This window comes from Thunnus albacares, chromosome 18 (assembly GCF_914725855.1).
Source record: "Thunnus albacares chromosome 18, fThuAlb1.1, whole genome shotgun sequence".
NCBI lineage: Eukaryota > Metazoa > Chordata > Actinopteri > Scombriformes > Scombridae > Thunnus > Thunnus albacares.
In genome coordinates, this window is record NC_058123.1 from 8,854,153 (window position 1) to 8,868,696 (window position 14,544).

General features: G+C 40.4%; 1 protein-coding gene and 1 long non-coding RNA gene across 3 annotated transcripts in view; one reads left to right on the forward strand and one right to left on the reverse strand.

The window, feature by feature from the left end:
- LOC122968873 overlaps nucleotides 1-3,720 on the reverse strand; it is a 26,031-nt gene extending 22,311 nt beyond the window's left edge. The window contains exon 1 of the long non-coding RNA XR_006398905.1: nucleotides 3,709-3,720. This is a non-coding gene — a long non-coding RNA (uncharacterized LOC122968873). The remainder of the gene's footprint in view (nucleotides 1-3,708) is intronic.
- The window catches only part of olfm1b (olfactomedin 1b), a 19,834-nt gene extending 7,381 nt beyond the window's left edge, over nucleotides 1-12,453 (forward strand). For both annotated transcript variants that reach the window (XM_044334382.1, XM_044334381.1), the window contains exons 3-6: nucleotides 795-950; nucleotides 3,319-3,538; nucleotides 8,159-8,265; nucleotides 10,267-12,453. In XM_044334382.1, the coding sequence (XP_044190317.1) occupies nucleotides 795-950; nucleotides 3,319-3,538; nucleotides 8,159-8,265; nucleotides 10,267-10,941 (1,158 nt within the window). In that variant the 3' untranslated portion in view covers nucleotides 10,942-12,453. The remainder of the gene's footprint in view (nucleotides 1-794; nucleotides 951-3,318; nucleotides 3,539-8,158; nucleotides 8,266-10,266) is intronic.
- The last annotated feature ends 2,091 nt before the right edge of the window (nucleotides 12,454-14,544 follow it).

The window sequence follows — 14,544 nt, forward strand, 5'->3', positions numbered from 1 at the left end:
TAATTACCACTTAACTCCTGTGCAACACGTGGCCCCTAGCAATCAAAGTCATACATTTGCAAGAGCAACCACCTTTACTCCCTCTCTACCTACTTCACACACAAAGATATCATGATATCTTATATATATCATAGATGTCAGGCACACGCACAGGATTACCCAGGTTTGTGGTTTCCCAATCACCTCTCTGCCTGTGGGACAAGAGTAGGAATCATACTCTAATGAGCTCCCTGGAAACCCAACAGGCATCATGGGAGGCAGCAGTACATTTACTCTGTGCGAGTTTCTCTTGTACTGCACACATCCAACGCAACACATCTAATGATGCAACAGAGCTCAATACCCATAGACTAGAAGCTAAGAGTACCTCATTTACACAAAAGGAACATTTAAGCAAATTTATGGAAAAATACCCTTTATCCAAGGATGGAGATAATCCTAAATGTAGAATAGCCAGCTGATTCACATAAGATGCCAAAAAATACAGGCATCAACAGATCTCTACTGAATAAATAGAAAATGTGCCAAGTCTTCGGAGTTTCTGGACCAAAACAGTTTTGGGAAAAAAACAAATGTCTTAACAGTATGCATTCTACACTTGCACCGTGTGTGTGAGGCCCCTGACTAGTTGGCCCGATGTCAGAGTTTGTGAATCATTGCAAGAAGAAAGCCGAGCCAAAACAACATATTGAAAGTCTGTTGCGCTTTCTCTACATCTCATTGCTGTAATTACACCACGAGAGATAAGAGATTTGTTTCATTACTCAAGCCAATGTGTTCATATGGCACCTCAGGTCCAGAACATGACCCAGTCCATCCAGGTGCTGGACCAGCGGACCCAGAGGGACCTGCAGTACGTGGAGAAGATGGAGGTCCAGCTCCGCGGTCTGGAGTCCAAGTTCAGGCAGGTGGAGGAGAACCACAAGCAGAACATCGCCAAGCAATACAAGGTACGGAGCCCCTGATCTAAGAGCCAGTCGTCATGCCATCAACTCAACCGCCATTCTGTCATCGCTGTTCTGCAGCCCATCACACACTAGCTTACCCATTTTTTTGTTTGTGTGTTCCCACTGTGATGATGGTTCAGAACTGCCTGAACCACCACACATACCAATAAATTCATGATGCATGCATAATCAAAGAGGTTACATAATTGGATGCTTTGACTCAGCTGTGGTAATTCATATCCTTATTTCTCACCAGTTACAAACTTACGTTATAAAGCCGTGTGATGGCATCATACATCAACATGGAAATAAGGAGATTAAATAAGACATCTCGTGTTTATCATAATGACTATGTAATTGTGAAATGTTGTACACACTCAGAGTGTTAGCTTGAAGAGTGAATACAAATATTTCTGCACTTCCAGTATCTAGTGGGCACTAAATCATCTGTGAGTTTTTCTTAGAGGGTTTACTGTTAAATTAAAATAAAGTTATTTTGAATAAATCTTTTGCATATAGGGCAGGGTATCATTTTTTAAAATATTGCTGATATAATGTCTCTATTTAGGTTCAGATAATACTTTGGTTTCTTCATTTAACAAGGACAATAACAATCATTTTAATTATATTATCTCAATTGATTAATTGGCCTGTAAAATGTCAGGGAATAGTGTAAAACATGCACTATCACATGAACGATCCAAAACCTAAAAATATCGATTTTACTCAAGCCTTCAAAGTGACAGTGTGATAGGATGTGATACTTTAAATCAGGACCCATGACAAACATAAACTCATTAAATTGTTCTATCTATTAAAACTGCAGAGATGGAATTGGGTGCTTTTGATTAGGGTCCCCCAGGACACCAATACATGAGTATTTTTAAAAAAGCACTAATTAAGACAGAAAACAATGACATGAAGTCATTAGGAACAAATTGATTGACAAAGTCATGAAAAATTTGAATGATAGAATAAAGCACCTGTGAGATATGACATGAAGTATATCTCTGGGGTCTACAGGTACCCCAGTCGATAGGATTAAGATTAATCTGGTGATTATTTTCTCAACTAATCGATTAGTCATTTTATCTTAAAAATGTCAGAAAACAGTGAAAAAGTCCAAGATGACATCCTTATATGTCTTGTTTTATTTGGCCAACACTCTGAGAAGCTGAAACCAACTAATGTTTGGCATTTTTGCGTAAAAAAGTTGCTTGATCGAATATTCAGTTGATTAATCATTGCAGCTCTAAACGCATCATTTCAGCGTAGATTACCTTTATCTTTGCGTAGACACTGAGATCTAATAGCGGCACTTTGATTCAAAAGCAGCTTCAGTGTTCGCATCATCTTACCTGCACTGATACATCTGTGTGATCCTGTCACCTGCATGCTCCAAAAACCTCACGCTAACCAAACGCCACATTCAGTGCATGCGTGCTATTTTCTGTAACGTGTCTTTAAGTGCGTATACTAAGTGTGTGTGCGTTTGTTTGTTTGTTTGTGTGTCTGTTAGAGAGGTTAGCAAGCTCCAGCCCCTGTCAACAGTTTGTCATTTTCTTGCTTGCAGGGCTAACTTTAAGACATGTAAAGAGAGCCACAGGGAAGAAGAGGCAGGTCAATTCCAGATTCCCCTGAACTGGGCCACAGTACTGAGAGCATTTGGGCGTCAAACAGTTAATTTACCTTTAGCACCATTAAGACTAAGAAACCCCACCCTTCTCCCAAACCAACCCACCACTGATCTCTTCCTGCATGTTACTGCTGTCAAAGTTTTCCATCTAAAAGCTTTTTTCAAACGTAAATACATTTATTATTATTATCATTATTATTATTACTATTATTATTATTAATTGCTGTTATTCATTTTATTTTCCTTTGGCTTTTGTCTATGCATATTTGGTTACTCAACAAATCTATACGTAAAACTATAGACGTAAAATTCGAGACACTTTGTTGTGTGTGACATGTAAAAGCATGTAACCCTTAATACGATGTTGCATTTTAAACGATGATGACCAATAAAGAGCTTTCCCAATTGTTGTCGGTGTACCGAGGGCTTGCTTTTTAACGGCTGGTCACTGCCAGGACGGAGCCACCTGCTCTGCTCGTCCAGCGGGCGGAGAATATTTTCCGGGTTTGTTTGCTCAGACACACACACATGCACAGACCAAACACAGCTGTGTTCACACACAAACACACACTGAAACATGGACACACTTGTCAGTAAAGAGGCAGGATAGAGTTAGAGTAGCCAGGTTCAGACAGATGTTTTTTTTTTTTTTTCTTCTTTTCTTTTCTTTTATGGACAGCGGGTCTTCCTTTTCTCGCGCATGACACTCAACCGAGCTTATTCTAATCCTTTCAGGCCATAAAAGCGAAAATGGAGGAGCTTAGACCGTTGATACCAGTGTTGGAGGAGTACAAAGCCGATGCCAAATTGGTATTGCAGTTTAAGGAGGAGGTCCAGAATCTGACGTCAGTTCTAAGCGAACTTCAGGAGGAGATGGGGGCCTATGACTACGAGGAGCTCCACAACAGAGTGTCAAATCTTGAGGAGAGACTCCGAGCATGCATGCAAAAATTAGGTAGGCACAGAAAGTTGTTGGCACACACCATGTTTCAAACATGTGCATGCACAAACACTCCCACTGACATACAGTTTTGTTTTGTGACTGGCCAGAAAGAGATTCTCAGGCATATTCACATGATACAGAACATCACAGGAACATTCTGTGTGGCTGCGATGCTCAACCACACAAAAAACACAGTCTTATAACACACTTGCCATTTATACTTGATTCTATGTTGTACATGCTAACCCTCTAATGGACCGTTTGTTTACCCTTACCTTGTTAGGATTAACAAATAATGAAGTCTGTTAGAGGGCTGTGCAGGTAGAACTATAGTTACATTCAGGTAACATCCATATCTTCTGTAAATTCTCCCTGAGAGAGAGAAACAAGGCACTAGTGCTGAAACCATTAGTCCATTGGCAGAAAATCAATCAACACCATTTTTTTTAATCGATAAAAAATATTTTGTGGGTTCCAGATCCTCAAATTTGAGGATTTTCTGCTTTTCTCTGTTTTATATGAGTGTAAACTAAATATTTTTGGGTACTGGGTAAAACAAACAATTAGGAGATGCCACCTTGAGCTTTGGAAAATTGTGACAGGTTTTTTTCACTTTCACATTTTACAAACTACATCGTTAATCAAAAGAATAGTCTGTAATGAAAATAAGCATTAGTCGGAGCCCCAGAAGGCACAACCTTTAACTTTTAAGTTTAAGCTTTATGTGTTTTGACACTGAGACAAATTCCATTAAAATTCCATGGTAATGGTAAAATGAGTCAATGATATCTTCTCACAGAACTGACTTGCTGTCACAGAATAAATGGGATATTTAAATAACACATGAGGTGTTTTAGATGGTTACACACGCACACACACACACACACAATGTGGTGAGCAAACGGAGCAAGAGAGCTATTGCATCCTTCAGCTTACAAGCTCCCATCATAGTCTTATCTTAGCTTTTAGCCCCTGTCTCAGTCTCTTCACACCTCTGTCACAGCCCACAGTGCTAATAGATGCATACCCACACTATAGTGACTCAGATATAATGCAAGCGCAAAGACACTTACATGTTGCACATCACGGGTATATTGTGTCCCTATTTCAAATTATTCACTGTGCAAGACGACTGAGGGAAATTAGGAAAAGCTTTCGGTTACAATGCCGACTGTTCTTTTTTTTTGAATGCTAGCGGAGACACTGATTGTATTTAAATTGAATATATATAGAATACGCAAAGCACACACCTAATCTCAGCTCCCCAGTGGCTTCTACTGTCATTCTTTCTCTTTATCCATGCACACACAGTTCTTTTTTTTTTTTTTTTTTTAACTGGCCACCTCTGCTCTCACTACCTACCTGACTGGAGCAGGAGCCTTATCCATGTTTTCACTCTCAGTTCAGTGCACAAGCTGCTCCTCACATCTGGTGGTCAGACTGCCAAAGATAGGAGAGCAGGGAACTGCGGGGAGTTACTCCAGTGTGTGTGTGTGTGTTTGTGTGTGTATGTGTACGAGATCAGACCAGATAAAGGCGAGGTCACCCAGCAAGGGACTGGCTCAGACAGAACAGAGGGTAGCTATTCCTTTCATCTTCACACGATTGCAGGGGCACTCATGCATAGTGCACACAAACACACTCCAGCACACTCCTGTTATTAAGCTTAAACTTGGGAAGGTCACTAGTCAAATTTGCATCAGCAGCAAACAACAGGGTGGAAAAAAAAGGAAATATAGAGAGGGCAGGAGAAATTTGAGTGCTGAATAATAGATAGAGCAACAGGAGAAATTGATAGAAGGTGGTGAGGGAAATAAGAGAGAGGGTGATAGAGTGAGGGAGAGCAGAAAAAGTGAAAGAGAGTAACTAGGGTCCCTGCAGAGCTGTCCTTCAAGCTGTTTTGTGTTGGAGAGACTAACAGCCCAGCGGCTGCTGGGACACAATGGCCATCGATCAAGGGGACATGCCAGCTTGCTGGGCAATAATCAAATAAATAAATCACCCTGTGCTGTGTCCCAGCAATGTGGAGGCACAGAGAGCTTCAGGCAAACCCAGAGCCTTCACACCGAAATACTGATGAATGGAGCAGGAAGGTCATACCAGCACACATCGCCCTGATACTCTGCTCTGCTACCATCGTTATCCCCTTCCTCTGCAGAGAATAAAATTACATAATATTACTGTATAGTGAGGTTCACATGTCAGTGAATCAGTCTTTCTCTTTTTTCTAAACAACCTCACTCTCTCTCTTGGTCTTAACCCTTACACATTCTTCAGGTCAAATTTGACAAATGTTTACATTTGAGAGCAGTAACAACACCCTAAACATCGTTCTTTTAGCCTGAAATATTAAAACTCTTAAGTCCTAAAGTGATCCACAATATACAAAAATGAAATATTTCTTTTGATTATTGTGCAGCCGATACATAAAGAGTGTTTCGGATTAAATTTGACCCGTATTTATTCAAAAATGCCAAAATCACCGTTGAAAAAATTTGTTGCATTCTTCACATTCAACAACAATCATTGAAATCATGATGGCTGTTATGTTTTCCTGTTTTATGTAACATTGGGTCATAATATAGTATGATTGTGAATGCTTTTTCTCCGTAAACAAATAGTGTAAAACTTAAAGAATACTCTCTCCCTTCTCTCTGAAAGCGTCATTAAGGATTAATCACCCATTTCTTAATGACTGATAAAGTGTTTATGAATGAAAAATAGATTTGTGATCAGAAGTTTAGTATAAAGACTTATCTATGAGGAGATACAGTGAAGGGTCAGAATATATAAACAGCAGGTTAATTTTGCCTCTCTATTGTCTCTGTTGCAGAATAATTTGGTTTATTACAAGTTGGATGTTATTTTTGGGTATCGTTCCTGTTGATTAACTGCTGAGATCTGGGAAGACATTGCTAACAAGAAGTCAGTTGGCAACAGTGACCAAACAACCCACTAATGACCTCCTCATTGGTGCAAAGAAATATGTGACATCCAATTTTTTCCAATTGAGCCAAGCCCCCTTCAAACCTGTGAAAAGAAAACAGAAACAACCAAAACAGATCTAATTTTAGCAGAAAATAATGTGTTCATGTTGGACCCCATCACTCATAGTAAGAAGCTGGTTACTTCCAATTAAGGTGGATTAGATAATCATGTTTACAAGCTGTCTGATTGTTTAAGCACTGGTGGTGTTTCCAGGTCTCAGCGATTACTTTGGTTTGTATAACATCATCATTACGGATAGAATTGATGGTCAAAACTACAAAAATAAGACCCATGTTAAAATAAACAAAATTATCAATATTTCTCTTTCCTAGGAACTGAGTGTTTATTCAACAGTAGCCTATATCTGAATCCAGGGTAAAAGTTTATATTGTTTTTGTTATACCAGCGCCAGTTCCCATTAGGTTTTTTTATTTGCTCTGCCCTCTGCTCCGTCGCCAGAAAATTCAGGCCAAAAGGGGATTAGACCCTGTGGTTGTCTCCAGAATTCAGATCCATCAGCTGGCTCCCCAGCAGCCTGCAACAGTAGTTGTCATCTAAAGATAGAGCCATGATTAGAGAAAAGAAATAAATAAATCAATGGACAGTGTATTACTGCAGTCTCTTAATCCCACTGAGGGTTATGTAAGGGACTCAACCCCGGCTAGGCATAGTAGATGCTGCTCATGTGACCATGTGTTTGTCTCTCAGCAGCCGCTGAGGTGTGATGCCCACACATATCCAACATATGTTGCACAAAGAGACACACAAACACATATGCAAACCCACAAGTTTCATTATGTAAGTGAAGGAAATCTGGCAAGATGAGAAGATGGAGTGAGACTGATAAGCAGAGGAAACAAAAATGAAATCTGGATGTCATGCCTACAAGGTAAAATCTCATTTCACAACACTTAATGGCAGGAGAGATTATAGGGGTTATAAAGACAGAGGGAAGAAGAGTGTTATAATAAGGGGTTAATGGATGTAACACTTCACAGAGAAAGATGCTAATGAAAACCAAAAATGAGCCATTGTCACAGTCCCACTCGTTAAATTAGCATATCAGAACGACTCATTATATTCAGGGGGTAAAAATAACTCATCAAAACCATCTAATTAACCTTTGTCTTCCTGAAATACCCCCTGAAAAACGGTAAGCGTCTGAACGAATGGATATACTGCAGCGGAGGTGAGAAGTATTGTTATTTGGGCACATTAGTCTGACCATCTCTCAGTCACAAAGGGACACAGAGCCCAGTGTTTGTGTTGTCAAATTCACATTAACACCTCAATCAGCACTAATTAACACTACAGCAGCTTACAAGCAGAATACACAGGAGCAGAATACACAGAGGCTCTCTCTTTCCTATTCCCTCTCACTTTCTCACACATCCACACAGGGGGAGTAAAACAGGCATTAGCAGGTGTGAATGGAATAATAAGCGTCTTTGTACATTACATCATGCAAAGAGAAAGGCATTAAAGACATAGCAACAAGCTGGACGTCAACTCCCTCATCCTCCAGGCAAGCTAATTTGGATTTAAAGTAAATGAAAATGAATCCCTTGTAATAAATTTTGAATTAGTCTAAATACCAAAATGGGCTTTGCTCTAGATGTTCCCATCTCACTTCTTTCCTTGCAGCATGCGGCAAACTGACGGGCATCAGTGATCCCATCACCATCAAGACATCCGGATCCAGGTTTGGCTCCTGGATGACTGACCCTCTGGCACCTGAAGGAGATACACGGGTATGTACCGCTGCACATGGTCACACAACACAGAGGTGAATCATCTCTCCCAGATATGAAATTGTATTAATTTCCCTACTCTTCTTGTTCTTTCTTTGATTTAATTAATCCTAATTTTGCAAATGTTAGTCTTTTACTTAATTGAGGCAAAGCTGTTGTGTGGCTGCTTGTGTTTAAACATTTAACATTTCAGATTTGGCTTCTTTAGCCATGGAAAAAAAGGGGTTTTGCAGAGAAATATGCTCATTTTCTCAAAGCACCAAAGGTCAGGCATTGTATCAGCACTATTTTTGGAAAGTTAAAACAGGAGTTTGACAACTTGGGAAATGTGCTTATTCACTTTCTTGCTGAGAGTTAGATGACAAGATCGATACCACTCATGATTGCATGCTGAATGAAGCTATACCCAGTAGACGGTTAGCTTGGCTTAGCATAAAGACTAGCAGGGGGAAACAGATAGCCTGGCTCTGTTTGAAGATAACAATATCTGTCGGAAGTGCTGGTAGGCAGGTTTGTAACTTTTGGAGAGATCCAAGCTAGTTGTTTCCCCCTTGCTAGTCTTTATGCTAAGCCAAGCTAACTGGCTACAGCTTCATATTTAATGGACAGATGTGGAATAAATCTCTGTATCTAACTCATGGCAAAAAATGGAATATTTCCCAAAATTTCCAACTATTGTTTTAAGGTGTTAAATCACAATGATACTTATATAATAATTTGACTATGTATAGCATTTTTTTGTGTAAATTATAAATACTTAGTTACTTAACTTCTGAAAATGATACAACCACTCTGCTGTAAACCAGTGCTGATACACCCCTTACCTTTTTTCCTCTCTTTTTTTTAGAGTTGACCTTGATTGTAGATGAAGGTCAACTCTCGCTGTGAAATTTAATAACAGTCTGTGTTCATTTGTCACGGTTCCTCTTATCAGCTGATTGCATCTGATTTCGCTTTGTGGAGCAGGGCTTCTGTTGGCTCAGTAAATGGTTCTGCTTTCATTACTAAAACACATTAAAATGAAAATGCGGGGGATAAATCTATATGGTTTTTAACGGGAGGCAGCCTAGCAGACAAGGAAGGGTGGGCGCTGGAAATAAAGAAAGTTTATTTGGCTGCTAAACATGAGCTAGCTCTTCGTGCACACACTTTATGGGACACGTTAATAAAAGACAGAGCTCTCAATGTCACAAAGGAGGGAAAAGGATAAAGAGCAGACAGTACAGTAGCTGTGTAATTTGTTGTGACAACACAGGCTGCATAATATGTATATTAAAAAAGTCTTACTGCTGACTAAGATTATATTTAGCATACTGTAAAGGCAACTTTTTTTAGAAACTAATACACTTTGAACAGGAAAAATGAAAGATGTGCTGTGTTATCAAAGGGCAGAAAGAGGAAGAATGAGAGTAATTGATGGGAGCAGACAGGCCTGCTTCTGTTCTTTTTTATGTCTTGGTTTCCTTACCTTGGTTTTTTGCCGTGCCCGTGGAGACCCGCTTCCTTGATGTGAATCATTTTTTAAGTCAATCACAGCAGCACATGGAAGCAGATAGGGGAAGGGCTTCAGGTGTCTCAGTCCCACTGAGACTGTGGAAGTGTTTGAGCCTCTAGCGGCTCCGGCATGAGAGCTCTCTGCCCACCACTGCAGGGGCCTGCAGGAAGCTGGGTCGAAGCAGCTGAGACAAGCCTTTTATCTGGAATGATGGGCATTATCCCTGCGGGGCCCGGCTCATGCCACCCCGCGGCTGTCATCCTGACTGTTTGTATTCAGAAGCTGCCGTATCTAAGCTTCGTCTGCTCCTTGAGGAAGTCTCAGTGCTAACTTAATTGGGATCCTTTTTGACGGTGTGATTTGATTTATTCTGTGTGTGATCTGCCTACAAGATTCAGATATTCACAAAGGCACGCTGATGAATGGTGACGGTAGGGGTTTTTATCTCTGAAGTATCACCGCGTTTGATCCCAATTCTTCTTTCTCCCTCCTGTCATGATGTTTAGGTCTGGTACATGGATGGTTACCACAACAACCGCTTCGTGAGGGAGTACAAGTCGATGCAGGACTTCATGACGTCAGACAACTTTACGTCCCACCGGCTGCCCCATCCATGGTCAGGGACAGGTCAGGTGGTCTACAACGGCTCCATCTACTTCAACAAATTCCAGAGCCACGTCATCATCAAGTTCGACTTCCGTACCTCCTCCATTAGCAAGTCCCGGCAGCTCGACTATGCCGGCTTCAATAACGCGTATCACTACGCCTGGGGCGGCCATTCCGACATTGACCTGATGGTGGACGAAGGAGGCCTGTGGGCTGTCTACGCCACCAACCAGAATGCAGGCAATATTGTCATCAGCAAGCTGAACCCCAACACACTGCAGATCATCAAGAGCTGGACCACCAACCACCCCAAAAGGAGTGCCGGCGAGTCTTTTATGATCTGCGGCACGCTCTATGTCACCAACGGATATTCAGGAGGCACCAAGGTCTACTACGCCTACTCCACCAACTCCTCTACGTACGAGTACATCGACATTGCCTTCCAGAATAAGTACTCGCATATCTCCATGCTGGACTACAACCCGCGTGACCGTGCCCTCTATGCCTGGAATAATGGCCACCAGGTCCTCTACAATGTCACGCTGTTCCATGTGATCCGTTCAGAAGAACTGTAACCACGGAAAATGGATTACATACGTAAATACATATTGTCTGTGTAGAGATCTCCCTATATACAAAAATATATCTGTGAAAGAAAAAGACTCTATGGCAAGACCATTTTATTTATAATATCAAATAACTTTTACTGAGAGACTGCATCAACAGTGAATGCAAAGTGGATTGAATGTGCATATACATGACACTGAAAAAAAAAATAAAAAATTGAAGGGTTTCATTCCAAAATGTGATATATTTGTTATATAACAAAAAGAAGTTTTATCAGTTAATATCACAAAATCACAGATACTGTTAGAAAAAATGAACTGTTTTTGTAAATAAAGGTCTGAACATGACTTCTAACTTTAATAGTTACCCATAGTAGACTTTATTTTAATAGCTGCCATCATTTTGTTAAAGGTATTTGAGTTTGGAATGAAACTCTTTAATTGTTTGCCGCATAGAAAATGATTGTAAAAGTAGACTATATATCAGATTTAAAAGAATAAGAACAGATGCCAAAAAAAGAAAAACATCACGCCTTTTTTTTATATAATGGAGTACCATCCTAAGCTCATTCCTGAGGCTCCGGTTCTTCTGCAGAAACCCTCCCAGCTGAACTTTTCTTTTGGTCAATGGGGGTCCTGAAGCGAAGACTGTTGGGTAATAAACTGTTGGATCCCCAGGTCCCATGGACAGACAGAAAAGTGGGAGGTCAGTCTAGTCAGAAGACTTGATAGCCTAATGGGTGCAGTCTGTCATATCGTTTTTATCAAGTACAGTAGCAAATCAAAAGTCTGTAGAGAACAGCAACAACAATAACATCCACTAAAAGACCTGAAGGCACTGACTGTTGACAGCACTGTTGTTTGAGATGATTTTCCTGTGTTAGTGACTATATGTGAAAAAGGCTTTCTTTGCATGAGTGTTTTCTATCACTCTGGTCTGCTCTTCTGAATGTCTTTTGCTGTATGATACTATAAAAAAAAAGGAGGTAGGGATGATAGATGGGAGGGGGGGACAACACAGAATAACTTTGGGATTTGAGGATTTGCAAAATATTTACTTTTTTTTCCTGCTTCTTTCTATTTAGTTCTTGTTTTGTTTATTTCTATTTCTTTGCGATCATTTTATTTTTCAAATGTTCTTGTATCACTGTAATGTTGGCACCGGTTTTGCCTCTCTGTATTTGTTTATTTGGACTGCGTGGGAGGAATCTATCTAGATCACATCTCTGAAGAAAAAACAAAAAACAGAATGTATCAAGTATTGTATCCTGGGAATCGGGTCCTCCTATCTTCAATTCACATTATTCGCCTGTAGTTGGGAGAGGTTTTTTTTTTTTTTTTTTAGAGGATAATCCCGTCTCATGTCATGTATCCCCCCACTGTTAGTGAAGGATAATGCTGTTTAAATGTATACCCTTGCAGAGGACAAAAGCTTTTCACTCTTTTTGCGCTTTGCTGGACATGTGTTGTATCTGAGATGAGATAGTTAATGATTCGTGTCAATAAAACAGAGAAATCTGACGCTCGGGTTGTTGCCTTGTAAAAAGCTACAAGCTGCCATGTGACAGCACATTTAGTGTATGGCTGATCATATGGAGATCACTTTTACATCACCTCCTTCTTCAATTCAGTTCACTCAGGGGTTGTGCTGCTACAGCCTTACTTGGTGTAGTGCGACCAGTAGCTGGTGGCTAATGTTAGCATCCTTAGCTAGGTTTCCACTTGTGCCGCAGTGTCTGCTGTTCAGTGTATGTGACATATGCTCGCTTTAAGGTTTTAAAAACAGATAAAATGTCTGATCTTGTACAGATATAGGATATACAATTTTCAGTTTCACCTTGAGGCAACATTTTCAACATGATCACAAAGTTTTATTAGTTTTATTTTTCAAGGATTTTGTTTGTCACAATCTAACAGTGTTACCACCTGGAATAATCCCTATTTGTGTTTCTTTTCCATCACTTGTCATGTCTCTTATTTGTATGTTCTGATGACTTGTTATCACCACAAAATGGTCCACTTTTTGTTCACTCAACGTTCCTCTCTCCTTCTTTGATCTCCACTCAATTTCACTTAGCCCCCACCCTTCTTTTTATCCCTCATCCTTCAGCCAGTCTATCTTTCCCGCTCTTTGTTGCTCCTACTCACTCACTGCCTCTTAGTCCTCTGATGTTTCAATCGATGAATAAATGATTGCTTCTATTTTCATTCCCAGTACTTGGCCAACACATGCTGCTTTGCTCCCCAGGAAGAGTTAGAGATAGGATTTGGGAGACAGAGAGACAGAAAAAACAGGGAAAGAGACAGACAGAGAAACATGTTTGGTGGAAGGTCTCACAGCGTATGACACGACGAGCTGTCAGTCAGGAGCTGAATATATTTGCATATTTAAGCTGTGATTGGCGCATCAAGAGACACAGCAGTACTCCCTCTAGTCCCACTTACCCCACCCCCAACATCAACACGCGCGCATCGCCTGTGAACCTGACAGTTGCATTTCATTTCATCATTTTGCACATTTTATTTCTGCATCAGTGTCTGTCATATTGTATTTATTTCGCAGTTAAATACTGTAGGTGCAGTAGGCTAATTATATTTTGCTTACCTTGCCCTCTAAATGCCACAACTACTGCAGCAGCACTTTTGGGAGTAAAGGACGGGCGCAGTGAGAGGTTTGACCTTGCTTGGGCCAGCTGTAAGGTGCATCATTCCCCCAAGGACAAAACCACTTATCAGTGATAGAAAGCCAGTGCGTACGTGCCAACAAAAGGCTTGCAAAAATGTTGCATAGCACTGCAGTGACTTTATATTGCTGTAAAAAATTCAATGACATGTCACAATTGTAGACTTCACCCAACACCTCATTACATAAATTTCCTTTCCTCAGGCAACATCTCTATGGCCTCTTTACTTATTCAAAGGTTGAGTTCAAAACTTTGAAACGGTGACTGTCAGACTGTTATTAAAGCTGACACATACCACTAATTGGTATTCAACTTAACATGACTCATTTGTGTTGCTGCCTTTCCACATGAAAAGTGAAGACACTGCAAAGTTATGCAATGGGGCAAGAGGGAACCTCAAAAATCATGACAACATAATGTCAACAAGAAGAGTCTAAACCATGCTGGTGACTCCTTGAAGTTGCACTGAAGCACAGGGGTGCTTTGAGCTAAATGCAAACATGCAGTATATTAGTTTGGTGTGTTAGCAGTAATCACAAACTAAAGCTGAGGCAGATGGGAATGTCATTAGTTTTGTGAGTATTTGGTCAGAAACCAAGGTATTGGACAAATCAAAATTTTGATGCTACTAGAAGAAAGGTTACAGGATCACTACACTTTAGTACAGTTCATCCTGAAGACATGGATATCTGTACAAAATTTCATGGAAATCCATCCAAAGGTTGTCTAGACATTTTACTCAAAATCATAAATGTCAACCTCCTGGCGGCACTACAGGAAAGGTCAGAGGATCACCAAGGTGTTAGGAAACAATATCTGGGGACCACGAATGTCTGTATCAGATTTTGTAACAATCCATCCGGATTTTGAGATTCTCCACTGGATGAGTGAAAACTTTGACCTGATGGTGCTGCCACAGGAAAAGTCA